Source organism: Calidris pugnax, unplaced genomic scaffold (assembly GCF_001431845.1).
Source record: "Calidris pugnax isolate Ruff unplaced genomic scaffold, ASM143184v1 scaffold102, whole genome shotgun sequence".
NCBI lineage: Eukaryota > Metazoa > Chordata > Aves > Charadriiformes > Scolopacidae > Calidris > Calidris pugnax.
In genome coordinates, this window is record NW_015090846.1 from 5,247,285 (window position 1) to 5,264,559 (window position 17,275).

Here is a 17,275-nt window from a genome sequence, read left to right on the forward strand (position 1 = left end):
CTGGTCAGCAGTTCTGATAAGCATCCAGGTAGGTCAGCCAAAAATCCAGCACCTACAGTAAATTCTGCATTTCCTCTCCTGTATTGAAGTGGCAAATCTGGAAAGATTAATATCTGCCTGATTTCATGATTATTATTATAGAGTTCTTGTGGCCTCACAAACTTCTGCACAATTAAATGTTTGTTTGTTTTTTTAATCTTGCCTATTTAAATTCTAGTATTTAACCTATGTATCCATTTAGAAATCACAAAGCAGCAACAGCAGGTATTCCAGAGCACCAGATGATCAAAGTGAAGTTTCCCAACATGCAACAGCTTACAAAGGCAAAGAGACATGTTTACCTTACAGCCAAAAAGCATTATCCCAGTACTTTGCATCACAATCATAAGACATTAAAAACAGAAACTCTTTATGTGAAAAATGGGGGCATTCAATTCCACAATGCTTTGAAGTCAGTGATATGTCACATATACACAGCTCCGTAATTAAAATCCAGCTCCCAAAATAGGCATCATGTGAAAAAACACAGAAGGAATGAATGAAAAAGGCAAGAAAAGCTGCAAGGAAAGTTAGTAACAATTGTATTCTTTTCTTCAGCAGGGAAAGGATTCCTCCTGTGTCACTGTGTGTCACTGCCTGTACAGGGACACGCGTGCAGAGACCACTCATCCCAGTTACAGCCCCTGACTATTGCTGGGAAAGAACCAAAGGGGTTTTTTAAAAATTCATATGATGAAGTAAGCCCTAAACTAAATTTCCTTTCATTTTTCTGTGAGAAAACATGTAGCTATTCCTTGTGTAATGGAACACAAGAGCCAAGCCAGAGGACACTCAGTGGGACAGCGGTGCTGGCAGCTGCTGCTGCACAGCCGGGGAGGTTTTGCTGCAGCTCCAAAGGGGGGGTTCCACGCCCTGGGCCCAGTCCCTTCCCACTGCAGCAGTACAGGGTAGGACCAACTAATGGCTCTTAGTCGAGCAAAGCAAATGTTTTCAGTAAAGCAGCCACACTTGTCACTGTTTATACCTCATTCTTCTACAAGGAAGTAATGAAATCAACATTTCAAAATATTTTAAACTTTTATAATGCTATCAGGGGAGTCGGTACTGCCCAAGCTATACAAATTTGGGAGGAATGAGTATTACAAATGCTACAAAAGCTAAAAAATTAATAGCAAATTGCAGATTTAGTTTCCCAATGAAAAACTGCAGGCCCTGAATGTGCTCAACTTGTCGTTCGAGTAGCAGGCTGTCACCCAGTCCCTGGGCAGGAGGGCCCAGTTCTGGCGGGCTCGCTCTCTGTGTGCCGGGACATATCACTGACTCCAAAGGGCTTTGCTCCCATTGCCACATAAACCTCATTCAAAGTAACCAAAAGGGCCGGTTAGAGGTGTGCATTGTTAGTCTGCGTCAAGCCAGTGGGTGGGGAGAAGCTGAGTTAAGGAGAAGCCTTCCATCATAGCTCCCTGATTATTAGTTTATTTTACGGTCTTCATGAACCCAGTGCTTTGCCAGCCTAATACCGCTATGGTTCTTGGTCACTGTGTCCTCCCTTCCTTGCAATCTGATTGCTAAAGGTATAAGCTACATAGAAACCATTCTGCTCGTCCAGTCAGCACTGGTTTAGCCTGCTGGGGGGGCGGGGAGGGGGTGTCTGTGCACACAGACTTCATAGAGTCGGCAGCATGAAGGGAGCTTTGTCCACAAGCCACTTACACTTGGGACAGACATTTCGCCAATGTTACTGTAATGCTATTTAGATAAATATTGGTCAGAGGTGCTGAAATAGGCCCTTCGGTAGTCTTTGAATGGAGCACAGATTGGCTGTAAAAAGTAAGAAAACTACTTCAATTGAGTTTCAGTATGAAAGGGAACAGGCAATTAGAACAAGCAGTCCTTCCACAGATCAGGCAAAGCATAGGCAAAAAAGCTACTCCAACCAAAAAAGAACCACAAGGTTATGGCATAGAAGTGTTGTAGTTGTCATGGTTTAAGAACTTTAATCTCTTTGAATTTCTCCTTGGACTGCCACATTTGGACTGCCACAACAGTTTCTGTATCATTTCTAATTTGTTAATTATTGGGCTATACATACCGTAAGCTGGCGCAGCTGCGCTGTACCCGTACGGTGCTCCATACCCTGCCAGACAAACACATAAGGGATGGGGGTTATTTCCAACAGTATCTGAAGGCAGACAGTGCACACCTACACACAGGGAGGGACCCGTGCTGGTACATGAAGCAGGACCACAGAAAAAACAAACTCATGCTAATACATACAAATATTACTGAAAACAATAAAATCCTTCCACATGGTGGCTTGAAGAACATGCTACCCAATGATTTTCGTAAGCCTCAGCATCAAAGAGTTAAATTCCCTATTTCATTTCCTTAGCAGTTTCTTTCAGCTGAAGCCCTCAAGTCTGTACTGTCAGGGCACGGAGTTGGCATAATCCAGTCAGACATCCCATACTCGCTTGTGTGCTTCCTAAAATACAAATACAGGCTAATGTGGAGAACACTCATTTTCCTCTGCTTCCATTAGAAAAAGGGGAATGCCAAACGCCTGCAGCAGATACCACATCAACATCAGTAATGCTCCTGTGAGTTGTGCTTCCTCTGCCATTTCTAACAGACGAGACAGTTTCACAAGGACATCCAAACCCCCAGAGCCAAACCCCGAGCAGCGTCTTTTCCTCCAGCACCAAGCGTGACTCGGGAGGGAGGCAGACGGCAGCAGTGCTGACGCCAGGCTCAGGCAGTGCATCTCACTGGGACATGAAGCCTTTACAGGGGTTTTTTCTGGTGGGATCACTTGTATCCATCACAAAAAGCAAGAGATTTCCGAGAAGGATAGGGGATGAAGAGAAATAATCTGTGAAGGCCAAGGCCAATAAAAGCTTAACAACTACAGCAACTGGGAAATGGAACCTATTTCTGGAGTAATTCCATGCTGGCAAGAAGCATGCCCCTGGCAGGTTAAAGTGTCTCATAAATGACTCCTTAGTCAGAAAGACAGTTCCAAAAACAATGTTAACAGCCATTAAAAATGAATTACTGGTTTTTAATATTTATAATTACATCAACATACAGGAACAATGAAGAGGACGTGCTGTCAGCTGTGCCAGGAAGCAAGTCAACCAACCACCAGGGCTGTGCTGCCAGCGTGTGTGAACTGCTGAAGGCTGCAATTAGAGCTCATGCTGTAATCTGAAAACCTAAGCATGAGGAATAAAAGTTTTATTTTTTGGAAGCTATTGGATTTGCTTTGACTAAGGAATCCCCAGCATCTCTTTCTTACAAACTGATTCTTATTCCAAGAAAAAACAATGTCTAGATTCCCTTCACGTGTCACCTGCAAGCTTCAGACATGTCGTAGAGTCCCAAACAATGCACTTCAAGAAAGGGGAATGAGAAAGTGAAAGTTTTGTTACAATTTTCTTGCAGCCAGAGTATGAATGGAAATTCTTTCTGGTTTTTTTTTTTTTTTTGCTACCACAGAAGCTAATAATGGATGCTGTGCTCACACACACAATTCACGTGGAAGGTTTCTGGAAGCACAGTGACTCCTAAGCTGCCAACTTTATCTCCACAAGGGTTTCCTGGGAAAGCCACTCCAAATGCTAACGGGCACATGATCCAGGAGGTTCTTAGCTAGGAAGAGAGTTTTGGGAATTGTGCCATGGTAGTGAGCTATGAAGATGACATGTAATAAAATAATAAAGCCAGGAAAGCCATTATGTCCATAGCTGTGTGCTCTGTGCACTCCAGGCTTCAAGATGTACACTCATCAAGGGCAGGCACGGCCAGTTTTTCAGCTCTTTGATTTATTTAAAGCCCTGTGAATTCTCTCTTCTGCTTCATCTCAGATCATTAAAGCTGAAGAAACCACTTGCACAGGTGACTGACAGACATGCAAAAGAACACCTGAGCTTAAACTTAAACTCTGAGTGTCATGCTTTACCTGGTGTTATGTATCCAGTAGCAGCAGCTGCCCCAACAAACGCCCCTCGTGTTAAAGCGCCTCGTCCTCTGCCTCGCACAGCCTGGACTGCTGCAGAAACAGCTGTATTGACCACCCCTTTAGTCTGCCCAGAGCAATAGAAAAAATAGCAAGTCAGAAAGTGACAACACAGGGCTGCTTTAACCTAACTTTACTAGAATGTCACCTTCCCTTTCCTATCGTTGCCCCCTACAAGCAGAAGAGCGGCAAGGAGTTACAGAAGCTGCTGTTGCTCCCTGCTTCAGAGCCCAGCTTCGCTCTGCTAGATGCCCCTGCTGCCCCCAAAACAGTAAAATCCAGGTATTTCAAAGACAAGTTTGACAGTTATTGCCACTGTTTAACTGCTGCAAAAAGAACGCATGAACAACAATAAAGAAGGAAAAATCAGAATTTAGGAATTGCCTGAGTCAGAGGTCATTTTCATGTCTTAACTGCATATAGAACATTACTCTGTGCAGTAGGGTTTTTCTCAGTTTCTAGACTTTCAGGACTCCTAACAAAGGTCTCAGTGCAATGGAGAGGACTTAGTTACAGAACAAAACAAACGGGGAAAAAAAAAAAAAAAAAGAGTTGACATCTTTTGTAAGTGTATGTTATGATACATTCTGCTCCAGTGTGAAAAGACAAGAAAATCCTAATTCTGACGTATTTGCACAAGGGACACAAACTGTAATCCTCAGGATTTAGTTCAGCCCTCTGGAGGAAGAACACTGTTTAGTTTCTGTTCTGTTCAACCTCAATTTTAATAGATATAACAGATCATTGTGGTTGTTAAACGTAATGGACAAGACTGAGCTTTTTGTTATATGACTCTTCCTCACCAAAATGGCTCATCTGAAAAATTGAAAAAGTGAAAAAAAAGGTGCAAAAATGTCAGTTTACTCCAGAATCTAGAAGAGTTAAGGCTTTACCTGGCTATGACTCGTCCCCTAAGTCTGCCCAGAGCTGTGATAACAGAGTGGTCCAAAAAGCAAATAACAATTCTTACCTGAGGAAGAATCTTCTTTTTCTTGTTGTTTGCTGCATTAGGCCCAGAGAACAGTTTCTCAAGTGCTGCTAATGCAGCGCTTGCTTTTGCTACTTTCTTATTTGGGCCTGCACCTCTGAACTTCTGCCCGTCTACTTCTACCTGGAAATTGAGACATGAGGTTATGCCTGGTACTCATCCTTGGGAAGACCACGAAGAGGAGAAATCAAATGATTATACTCTGCTGAAGTCATTCCAGACACCCCTGACAGGCTGGCAATAGGAGATTCAAATCAGGTCACTGACGTGGGGTTACCACGTACGTTTGCAAAATTTGCAAATCAGGTATTTTTGTCAAGCTGCAGATACTCAATTTCCTTCCTCCTCCTCATTTCAAGACATGATGTAGTTTGGAGCTGTCAGAATCCAGTTTTAATTCTCCTTGTGTTTTCCTAAAGCATCAAATACATCCCTTTCCCCAGTATAATCATCACAGCAGCAATACGAGGTGCAAAAACCTGGAAATACCACCACCACAGATGTGTGTTGCAAAAATCAAAATGCACGAAATCTGAACTGTAGCAGCAAACACCACCCAGGTGTGAAGCAGAGTAAGTAAAACCCCCACCAACTCCATACCTGCCTCACTCACCTCCATCACAAAGCGCTTGTCGTGGCTCCCTCCCGTCTCGGAGATGAGCTCGTACTTCAGACCTCGTCTCTTTTCATTGAGCTCCATCACCGGGTTTTTGCCACTTGCTGTGAGTATGGGACCCTGAGTTCTTACCTAGAGAGACATTTATGGTGTGACTTCACAATGGTCTGTCAGTACAGCCCCCAGGGAGCTCACCCCAGAGCTATCAGGCAGCTGCCCCAACCATAAGACCATACATAAGCTACGAGACAACACCTCTCTCAAAGGGTTTATGGTCTTCTGAGGACAAGATGGGCACCCCACCTTAAACTTGAGGAAAGGAGCGACAATGATCAGTTATTTGCTGCACAAAGTCTATGGCAGATCTGAGACTGAAAACCATCTCTTTGTTCCTCATCCACCACCCATGTACACTAGACCACCATCCTCTTTTGGGAGAAGAGAAAAAAAAAACACAAAACCCAAATGCCCAAAGCCCACACCTCTCCATCACTTGTACTTTTTAATGCAATACTCACCTCTAGGGTAGCGGAGGTGTCAGCTGTGGAATTTCCAGTATTATTGCTTGAGATTGAAGATATTGTTTCATTTTTACCTTCAGTATCTGATTTTTCATCAGAACTCATACACTCCACATCTGCATCAAAACCAGTTGGATACCCCATCGCTTGCAAAACCTACAACAAAGCCACATGAACTGAACTGTAAAATGGGTAACAGTACAGAAACGAATACAAAGCTGATCACAACAAAAGAATGTCCACTGTACACTTAAGGCAGGTTGCTTAGAAATAAGTTTTCTCCTGTGTTGAAATGGAGAAAAACACAATAGCAATGGGGAAAACAGTCCCAGATTTCCAGAAGTGGAATCAACACAAACAGAATTTTAGTCTGAAAGACAGCAATTACTCATGAGCATCATCCATCATCTGGAGAATTCCTTGTGCAATAATAGATCAAGATTCAGAATCGCACCCACTGTGTGACACCGTGTAACAGCACGGTAAGAAGGTTGTTGTGCACACCATTCCCTCCCCCGTGGATATGGACAGATCGAGAGATCGAGCGTGAGGCAAACAAGACAAACAGTCTTGTGAGAATCAAAGCATTGTTCTCCAAGATGGCATTTCTGGAATTTCCTAAGAAACCACAGGCAACAGGCAGTGGGTGCCTAAGCAGTACCCGAAAGGTAGCCCTGAAGCTGGAGGGCTGGTCCCACCGTCCCCACCAGAGGGTAGGTGCTTCCAGAGCTTCAGGGAGCAAGTCTCTGAACCAAGAGGTGAGGTGAAGGAACGCCCAGGGAGCAGAGAACAGTCTGTCTGTCTGCAGTGAGCCTGCCTGCTAACGAACCACACCACAGCCCCCAGCCCTTCTCCAGGCTCTTACAACCAGCAGCTCTACAGCAAAGGACATTTTACTGATTAAGGTGTTCATCAGTTCCTTCAAAAACATCCTTCCCTAGCAAGGAAGGCCCACCTCTCCTTTAACCAGCCTAGCTCTACAGGGCTACCAGACAGGCCCAGAAGAATCTGAAAAGGAACCTGAAGCTCCCCTGAAAATTTAGTCCCAAGAACAAAGTTTGCAAAAATCAGTATGTTCCAACACTGAACTGAGAACTCAGCTCCTCTACAATCGTGGTCCATTTGGCTCCATTTTCAGAGCTTCTAGATTTTAAAATGTCAGATCCAGAAACTGAAATGGGCATATTATTCCCTTTTATAAGTGCAGAAAAGCAGGGCCCAGATCTGCTTAGGAAAAGAAAGGAAAAAAAAAGAGGGGGAAAAAAAGAAAAGCTAGTGTCTACCACACCACCCCTTTCCTCTTGGCTGGAATCAGGGATGTTTTGGCCCAGGATTTGTGTGTGCGTAAATTTAGAGAAAACAGAGCTGGGGAGGCGCCAGCACAGATCTGGCCGATGCAGAGGGGTCCAAGGGCAGAGAAGTCACAGTTTTTCAGGGCAAGTTTTGTTTTTGTTTTTTTTTTTTAAACAACTGCAGAGATAGAGGTAAAATAAAAGAATGAGGCAGAAGGTTTGGAAGGACACACATGCAGAGAGCTACTTTTCCTGGAGGAACAGCACATTCCCAGATACTTCTGGACACTTTGAACTTGAAAGGGCATGGGACAATGGGATTTTCAAAACCGAAATCAAAGGAAAGCAGAAAGTTGCCAGATGAAGCTTCTAAAAAGGAAATTCTTGTTCAAAACAAAGTGAAGCAGAGAATGACAGATGGGCCTGTTCCTATCACAAGCGCAGTTCTATTAAAAGAGGTTCTCTTTTACATGAATTGTCTGTAGGAAACTTTCATTTCTTCCCAGAAACCCAGCAGGCTGGGTTCTGCTTTCGCAGTCCGAACCGTCCCCATGCGATGCAAGGACGTTCACGGGGGATGTTCAGTCTATCACTGCTTTACAGAACGGGGCTCTGTAGAGCACACACAAAGCCAGCAGCAGCGGGAGGCAGCTGCCCAGTACCTGAATGATACTAATCCCTTACTGAAAAACAGACTGAGAGCAATCATTTATGTACCTTGCACATCCCAGTGCGCAAAGATACTCTTCAGACACTGAAGGTGGGAAACAACTCTGTTTCCAGAAGCTCACAACCCAGGAATGGACACAGCGAAGGAAGGGGAGAAAGAGGGAGCCACCAACATGCTGTTTTCAAACCAAAAGGAGGAAGGAGTAGACCAGAACTGAACCCCTCCAGTCCAGAACTTAAGCACCACATTCAATCCATTGGCACTGGAGCTGACCTGCAGAGCCCTGGGAAGTTCCCCCTCCCCTCCACTAGTGTAAAACCGGGGGTGCTCTCTGAACCATGCCCAGCAGTGGCTCGAGTCTGTAGGAAAATCAGCTTCATCCAGATTTTTTTTTTTAAATTTGAGTTTGCATATTACTAGTTCTAACCATATTTCATACTCTGTGTTCCAAGATCTGGGGTTAGCAATTACTTCAGGCTGCCTTACCTTCACTGCCACATGGAGCTTGGCTGTTTTCTTAGAAGGTCCTGATGCTTCATATGTCGTACCATCAACATCTACAGACATTGTGAAGACTGGGGCATGGACTGGACCAGACTGTGACAGCAGCTTATACTGAAGCCCTGGCCTGATTTGGTTCAGCCTCATCAGAGCATTCATGAGATCTATTGCTTTACTATCTAGTACTAGTACAAGATAGTAGAAAGGGGGTAGGGAAGGAGGGGGGAAAAAAAGAAAAAAAAAAAAGAGGGGAGATGAACAAAACAAGATGAACAGAAAAATGAAACAGTTTGCATTTCAGTGCCTTCTGTCTGTACAAAGGAGCAAAACAACCCCTCAGCCTCTCAGGGGTCAAGGAGAGCCCTCACGCTGTTAAGTCTTTAATAAGCCACTCTGCTTTTGGGTAACAACTATAATTACCCACTTTTTAATATTGTTAACTCTTTTGCAACTTGCTATATGCTTTCTGGCTGCTATAAAGGGATTAACAAGTTCGATAGATAGTGAGGAACCAGATCCAGAACTGGCACCCAAGTAGCACAATGAAAACAACAGCCTCAGAACTGACTGGATCCCAGCAGTGCTGAGAGACAACCAGTCTCTGTGCATTTGCAATGTCTATGTTTTGTAGATTAAGCATTTTACTTTTCTTGTGGGAGGCCTTGAGAGACCAACAACTAGCTCTAGAAGAGAAAAATGCCAAAAGGCAAATCTTCACACAGCAAAGTGACTGCACTATTTTGAAAAAGAAATAAACCCACATTACAGGGAGATTATCAATAAAATACCTCAGCTGCTTGGGCAACTTAAATTTTACTGTAACTTGATGGATAATCTGATTTTAAAATGCAAATCATTCAGTTAGTAAAACATGTCAGGGGAAGTTCAGATGCACAATAAGAGATGTGTTTGACATTCCAAATGTGGGGTGATAGAGACAACATTTTTTTGTTCCAAAGACGTTTTCACATGCTATTCCACACCAACACAGAGCAGCTTTGAAACCAGCTCCCACCGCATAACAGAGCTTTGAAAAGAGCCAGAAGTGATGCACTTACTTTTTCTCAGATTACGCTTCATCTTTTTATTTGGATCTTTATCATCCCCGACACTGTCTTCAAATGGTCTCTTAAGAGCAGATGAGCCTGTACCTAGGGTATAAATTTCCTTGTAATATGGATATGCTATTAGAAAAACAAAATTCCATAGCAGGGGTCTGATTAGTCCCATATTGTTCTTTGTGTGTTTATAATGAAAAGAACTCAGCCGTCAGTCACAGGTCTCTTACTGCTCCACATGAGCCAATACTGGCTTGTCCCTCCCCGTACCACCCCACACACGTCTGCTCCCAGTATGGTGGGTGATAGAAGTACTGGAATTCTGCAGTGTTGGTTTTTACAGTTAGTCTAATAGTATTGTTTTTACAAGAAATATACATGGAAATTTATTTTTGTTAGATGTATATTTTTTCTAGGAAGAATTCTTGAGTAATTCTTATTATAGACACTCATTAGGTGCCTTTTGACCAGTCTACAGTCTCTCCTTCCCCAGCTTAACAATCATAAACACTACTTTTACTCTTCAGACCCCAAAGGACTCTGTGCTTAAAGGAAACCATCAGCTATATATATTCCAGCTGTACTGCTGCTCAGCTCTGTTCTAGAGAACAGAACTTCCACATTTTCTCCCAACAATGAAGTATTTTTTTAAAAAAACACATTTAACACAAACCCCAGCCTTCACCTTGCATTCACAGCATAACTCAGGAATTTCACCCATTCTAAATTAACCCTGTTTACTGCCCAATCAGTGATTTTTTGAGCAACCAATACCTACCTTCTTTGTCACTTACTGACCAGGAGTATTTCTGAAATGACTTATTTGATGGGAGGGGATCCATTTCCAAAACCTTATAGATCTGACCAAAGGCTGATAATCTGAGGGCATGCTGCAAGGTGACAGCAGAAACGGGAGTTACATCTCAGCACTGCTTTACCACGGCTCTCCAAAGTTTCTAAATACGTTTGTAGACACAAAAGCACTTACATGAGAAGACAGCTCCTACAGCTATCTTCTATCACAGCTATAGAAAACGCGTATGTCTACAAATTTCAATTAATTTCTGTAATACAAAGTGCAGGGCACTTAGACACGGAGCCTGCCCGAGGGCACCATGCCGTAAGCTGGGGTGCACGTGGCACACAGACATCAGACTGCACTTTCTAAGGATTAGATTTCATACGTTTAACTCTTGCACCCAGGAGCTATTGTTAAATCTTTCCAGGGTAGTGCACCGGAAGAACTATCAGGATTGCTGTTACAATAAGCTATCCTAGCAGAGAATAAATTGTATTAATGAGCCGTACTCTGCACTGTTACAGTATCTGGCTCCTCAGAAGTAGGAGTTTTCTACCTGAGCACTGTGCGTAATGGCTTCTTTTTGCTGAACTGTCATATAAGACAAAGCGTCTGTTGGCTCCCGCTCGCAGGGGTCGTGCAGACCAGGGCCTCCTGGCAGGGAAAGAGGCAAAGTGGATTATTGAGAGTAAACGTGAAGTGATATGAAACTGGGGACTGACGGCGCTTGCGAAGGGAGGCTCAGCCTTCGGCCCAGCGGGAGCGGATGGGATGCAGACACCGTACAAAGCAAGGGAACCCCAGGCTCTGCTCCCCACAGCAATGGCCACAGAACTCACCGGGGTTAACACTGCATGAACTAAAAGCAGTAGGTTTAAAAAACCCAAATTATTTGGATAGATCTGTAGATTTCAAGGAATCTATAGAAAACAGATGGTCAATAAGTCTATTAATTGTTTGCAACCCCTTAATGAGATTTGGGTTAATTTCTAAACAAACCTATTATTCCCCAGTAAGTTCTACCGCATGGGAAGTACTCAAACAGTTACAACCATGCAACTTCCTTATTTATTTTTTTAATTATAAACAAGAAACCAATCATTTAGCCCTACTGCAGGTTAGAAGTTCAAGACAGGCATTTTTCATCTAATCATACAGCAACAGCAAAGCATTAAACCTGCCTGATCAACCTTTTGTGTTGCTGAAGTTAACGTGGCCCCTTACCGGGAAGCAGAATTCCAGATGCCAAACACTCCATCACTCGTCGCAACGCTTCCCCAGCGCCCAAAGGTCTATTGCAAGTACCTATAGATTTTTCACATATAAGCTCGAGTGGCTAGAAGACATTAAATTACGATTAGTATGGGCACACGGGTAACTGTAACTGCAGTTAAATATGGAGGGGCAGAGGGGAAGAATACCCTCATCCGCTTACTTTGTCTGTAACGCACTACAGGTCTAACTGCCGGAGCCATCCCGAGGACAGCTCATGGCACACGGATTTGTTCCCTGCGCTGAGTCACCTTTTGAGGAAAGCAACTGCTCTCCATTAACTGCCTGGGAAATCTAAAAGGAGGAGCCTTCTAAAGCCAAGTCATGTGAGTATTTCCCTCCTCTCAAAGGTTATCGGTTCTACACTGGAGAACACACTGCCTCCCCTGACCTACAAAGTGTTCCTCTCTGGATGTGCAGAACATTTGGCCCTCTCCAAACTGACGTGAAACGGAATCCTCTGGCAGGAGCAGCAGTGTCATGGCAGCAGGGTGTTTTTGAAAGGCCAAACTCGGAGGAAACAAGTGGGATTCTATTGCAAGCCCATGAGGACGTGCAAAGCCCCCAGCATTATGCCTCTTCCCATGGTATCTGTACCTCTTACAGACTAAACAAATAGTCACCTTCTTTTCCCTTCCTACGAGCACTTTTCTGCACAGGTGAGAGTTAGTGGGGAGTAAAAGGCAAGGGTTAGGGAGGAGTTCACACAGTGCACTGCTTTCTCCAATCCAGACCCTGCTACAACTCTCGGGAGATGTGAGAGCTGACCCTGTGCCCTTCAGCTCCTTCTGTACTTACCCATCCTTTCAGTGGTGCCCATGTGGGGACTCTGTTGCACAAATCCCGCAGAATACGAAGGACAATTACACATGATTTTAGTCCATTTGCCCTGGCCTAAAACAAACAAAATGATTCCAGTACACCTGCAAAAACCTGGCCTTCAATTTTGCTTTTCTTTTTAAATGCACAGAGTCCTGGGATAGATTTTTTTGTGTGTTATTATTACTTAATACTTAATCAGCTTCATGCAAAATAAAAACAGGTATATAAAAGTAAAATACTTCAATTTAGAGAGACATATAAAAGAGGAAGTAAAATGTCAAGATTGCTTTTGTAGCCTCATGACAACTCTAGACCAGTTGGCTGTCTACCTGCCACGCTTGCCCTGCTACAGTACAGCACTGAATGCGGAGTTCTACACCTTCGCTCTATTAGGGGCTAATCAGAAATTAAAGAGGCATTAAAATTAAAACTGTCTCAAATTAAAACCTCGTAAGGCTACAATAACAACAAGGTAAGAACAAATAGCCAACCTGAAACCATTTGGCGTGCCGCAGAGACGCCAAGGCCTCCAGGCATTTCTGCCTGTCCAATAAGTCCGGAGGATCTTTCATCGCAACATTATCTACTGGTAAAAATGGGATAAAAAGAGACAGATACAATTTGACCAAGGGGTTTCTGTCACAATACAAAAAGAGCGGCAGCATCTCAATGAGATAATAAGACTCCCAGAATTTAAGTGCACCATGTTATTTAATTTAAACAAGCCATTAAATGTAGTAAATGTGCACATGTGCAACAGAAGCAAAGGCATTCACTCCTTGTAAAATAATAGTAATAATAAAGATGGCCACTGCTACAGACGATCTGGGATCTTATTAAAAATGTAGAACACATTTCAGGGCAGAAAATAGCTATATAGCACTTTTCCTTTTTTTTTTTTTGCTTGGGTTGTATTGGGCTTTTTTTTTTCCCTCTTCTTTTTTATTCCACAAAAGTGGGACAGAATTTCAAAGAGACAAGTTTCTTTTGATTCTTGCTGGGATATAAAAAATAAAATAAATAAAGAAAAACATTAAATATTTTTGAAATATTATTACACGAACATTTTAAAAGTTTGATTAGTCTTTCATATAACCAGAACATATGAAAGAACTAAGTTTGGTAACTTCCAGATTATTAACATATTAGAGAGGTGGTCCCCTCGTGTAAAAATCTTCTCAACAGCAGCTGAAGAAGGATTTGAGAGACAAGACACTGGTATCTTCTGTGCAGGTTTACACTTTTTTCTTTTTTCCCCCCTTTCTCTTTTTTATCCAATGTGGACTGCTTTTAGCAGTCATAATCGATTCTATAGTGAGGTACATTATGCATCAGTCCTTTCTTCCCTAAACGTTCTGGGGTTTTTTGGTGTTTACCTGAGGAGTTATCAGCATCCAGCTGCTCTGGAAACTCTGCAAAAGTGACAGACTTCGCAGATCTGTGAAGTCCGGTTAAAAATGGAGTTTTTAGCTGACATGAGAAGAACGTATTGGAAGAACTAAATGAATCCATGGCTCAATTAAAACCTTGAATATGTTTTTTTCCTATGAATACACAATTACTTTTTATTTCAAAATAAATACTTTGGAAATACAGTCTTGTCATTAATCATAATGGTCAATTCTCCAGGTCTTGAGACCTATTGCAGGTCTGAGTGAAATACAATATCCAAATTGTAGACTCTGGTAGATAAGCAAAATCCAGCAAGATTTGTAAAATAGGAGGACAAGTTTGGAGAAAAAAAGTACCACCAATTTGTACTACAATTTATTAGTAACATCTCAAAGTACGTTTTCATGGGTTACTTTGGAATGTATCAGTTGCACGTGCAATTGCAACTTTGGTGTTAAAGCTGCTTCATCTCCTGTTCCATTCAATGGGAAGGTTACTCTGGTAAAAGCACATTATGTTATGATGGATAAAAGAGCCCAAAGCCAAAAAAAAAAAACCAACAGTGTAAAACTGAACAGAACCAGGTACCTTGTCTGAGGGTTCGTAGGTGCAGCTGGCACCCGCTGGCTCTGCTGGCAGCAGAAGATGTAAGTGCTATAAGCTTATTTTCTAACCCCAATGAACTTCACAGCAGATATTTGCATTGTCTCTTATTGCCCTCATCAACAGTATTGCAATATTGGATTAATCACTCCTCTCACCTGTTTTCCAAATAAAAGCTCCAAAGCCTCAAGGCACTAGATTTCTGTGAGCACAAAAGGTCACTTTGAAACACAAGATTTGCTTCTAAATTTCCTTTGCAGTTTGATTATTCTCAGGAGTGATGTTTTGTGGCACACAGGACATGTACATCTATGTAGTTCTGCAACTTTATTGTGGACAATATAAACATCTGCTTAAAGCTCATGTACTGTATAAAACAACTACTGTCAATGAATGATCAGAATCTTATTTTAAAACATTAGAAATGGCAAAGGTGACTGATTGCAAAATCATTTAATTTCTTGCAATGAACTGGGTCTTTAAATGCTTAGGGAATTGTTCTTAGGATTGTACAAGGCTTTGCTGGAGTCTGTTGCAGCCATTGACGAAGTAATTTTTTTCTTTAAACTACAAAACAAACAGAATAGTTGTCATCTTTGGTCCCGTGAATGAAAAGGCTTTTCTATTCTCATAACATTTAATTTGTTTCCAACAAGTTACCCTTAATCCTGTAGGAAAAAGTAAGAGTCTATTTCCAAAGGTCTAAATTACATATATTGCAGAGAATTTTGCCAATGACGAGTTTGGCAGTAGTGCCCTGAGCACTGTCCCAGATGTTGCAGTCAGCCAGCTTTTGGGTGCAAGATTCTATTAAACAGAAAGATGAAGAGAACAGGCAGTGAAGGGGGCGAGCGGCTTTAGCAGGCTCCCTTTCGACACCCTCGGGAGAATGGCATGTTTCTTCATGCTCTGCCAGTCAGGAAAGTGAGACCCAATCCAAATTTTCAAAATGCGATTGCAAAGCTTTACTTCTTTTCTGGTGGTTTTAAGAAGGGCAATGATGCAGGGAGTCTAATAAACAATTAAGAACAAAGCCCTGACGTTAGCTCACACTATGCAACACAGCACCCATCCTTCAGTGATTCTCTCCCACTTGCTGTATGTGTTCTCTTCACACAGGAGCTGCCATCATCACTCAGTTACAGCCAGCCACGCGAGGAGCGTTGTCTTCTCCACGGAGGCAGGGCACAGCTGGGGCTCCTTGCCCCTTCGCAGCATCACTGGCCGCGTCTGCGCAGCCAAGGCAGCAGCAGAGGCAGATGGTTCTCAAGGAGCAAGGTCCATTTCAGCCCCACTTTGGTAAATTAACTTAATTATTACGTAAGCGCATTGTTACTGCACGCTCGGTAGCAACAACTGATTTGCAAACTACAAGGTTCTGGTCTGGAAAGCCCAATTTATATTTTATGCAATGATTAAAAAAACTCAGTTTCTTAAGTTTTAAATTTAAAACTGATGCAAAATGTGGGAATTTTAGGTGCTTGACTTCTCAAGTCGACATGAGAAAGCAGAGCTTTATGGATAGCCATTTGTGAGAAACACCGAGATGCACACACACACTGGGCCACTATTTATTTTTGCTACCAAGCAGCAAAAACAAATAGGACAAACACCACATCTTAAACATGAACACTCTTCCAGAGAGGCGGGGACTGAAGAGAAATCCGGGAATGTTTTTGGATACATTCTGACACCAGGGCATGAAGGCACACACAGCATTCCCACAGGACACGGGGGAGCGCTGGGAGGCGGTTGGGCCCCGCGGGGGTTAGAGAGGGGTTAGTGCCGCTCCCATCCACCGAAACCTTGGTCAGTTTCGCGCCGCCGCTGCCCCGGGGGGGGCTCCGGGGGAACCCGCGGCAGCGCCCGGCGCCCACGGCACATCTTACAGCCAGATGAAGGGCAAGTTGACAAGTGTTTTGAGCTCCTTCATTCAAAAGAATGGATGGAATAAACTCAAAACGTGTTTGGTCTTTTGCTTTTTTTTTTTTAACTGCACAGAAAGTCTATTTACATTTAGTTGGCATTATTTGGGGGTACTGAAAAAATATGGCAGTGCTTTGGAGAGCAAGGTATTTTCATCAGACAGTTTCTCTGAGTATTTTTGTCTGAATCTGTGACTGATACAGTTGGAAATAGTACAGAAAAAAGTACTTCTTCCCTTTAAATTTACTTAGTGACATCTGCATAATGTTTCACATACCTTTGGAAAGGAGTATGATAAATGTCTCTGGTTCATCACAAGTGAACAATGTCAGAGAAGCTGGGCTTTAAAACAAGGTCCATTACCCTATTAACTGTCCTCATCAGCTGCACCAAAACGACAGCGTAACACCACTCTTCAGAGAGGTAGTAAGAGCATTTTAAGTTTCAAAAGAATTAGTACAGAATTAAAAAAAAAATATTTTAAGATAACAAAATATAACTTTTTAAATGTAAGAAAGCATAAAAATCCAAATCCTCATTCAGTTTGAGATCAATTTAGGAGTCCCTAGAGTTTACTGCCACAACAGCAAGAAAATACTTGGACGGAAGCCTTTGTACAAAACTGTATCCACTTCTGAGAATCTTACAAACCCTTTATCATTAACATTTGTTCTGCACTTTGTGCTCTTTCTCACAAACATGGATCAGCTGCAACAACTACAGGGCTGATCTCAGCATCTTTTGGGAAGTTGAAGAACAACTGCCATTTATTTTTAATGGTATTGCAAAAGAGCATG

General features: G+C 42.7%; 1 protein-coding gene across 11 annotated transcripts in view; it reads right to left on the reverse strand.

Annotated features, from left to right (window-relative positions):
* STRBP (spermatid perinuclear RNA binding protein) overlaps positions 1–17,275 on the reverse strand; it is a 64,688-nt gene that overhangs the window by 14,286 nt on the left and 33,127 nt on the right. For 8 of the 11 annotated variants that reach the window (XR_001412126.1, XR_001412125.1, XM_014942829.1 and 5 more), the window contains exons 6-17: positions 13,049–13,143; positions 12,534–12,629; positions 11,688–11,799; positions 11,020–11,117; positions 10,443–10,554; positions 9,665–9,757; positions 8,592–8,791; positions 6,141–6,299; positions 5,620–5,754; positions 4,989–5,129; positions 3,962–4,085; positions 2,093–2,137 (exon numbers count right to left, since the gene is read on the reverse strand). Coding sequence is in view for 9 of the 11 variants with exons in the window: in XM_014942829.1 (XP_014798315.1) it covers positions 2,093–2,137; positions 3,962–4,085; positions 4,989–5,129; positions 5,620–5,754; positions 6,141–6,299; positions 8,592–8,791; positions 9,665–9,757; positions 10,443–10,554; positions 11,020–11,117; positions 11,688–11,799; positions 12,534–12,629; positions 13,049–13,143 (1,410 nt within the window). In the remaining 2 variants the exon portion in view is untranslated. The remainder of the gene's footprint in view (positions 1–2,092; positions 2,138–3,961; positions 4,086–4,988; positions 5,130–5,619; positions 5,755–6,140; positions 6,300–8,591; positions 8,792–9,664; positions 9,758–10,442; positions 10,555–11,019; positions 11,118–11,687; positions 11,800–12,533; positions 12,630–13,048; positions 13,144–17,275) is intronic. The other 3 variants (XM_014942825.1, XM_014942827.1, XM_014942831.1) reach the window with 2 other exon arrangements.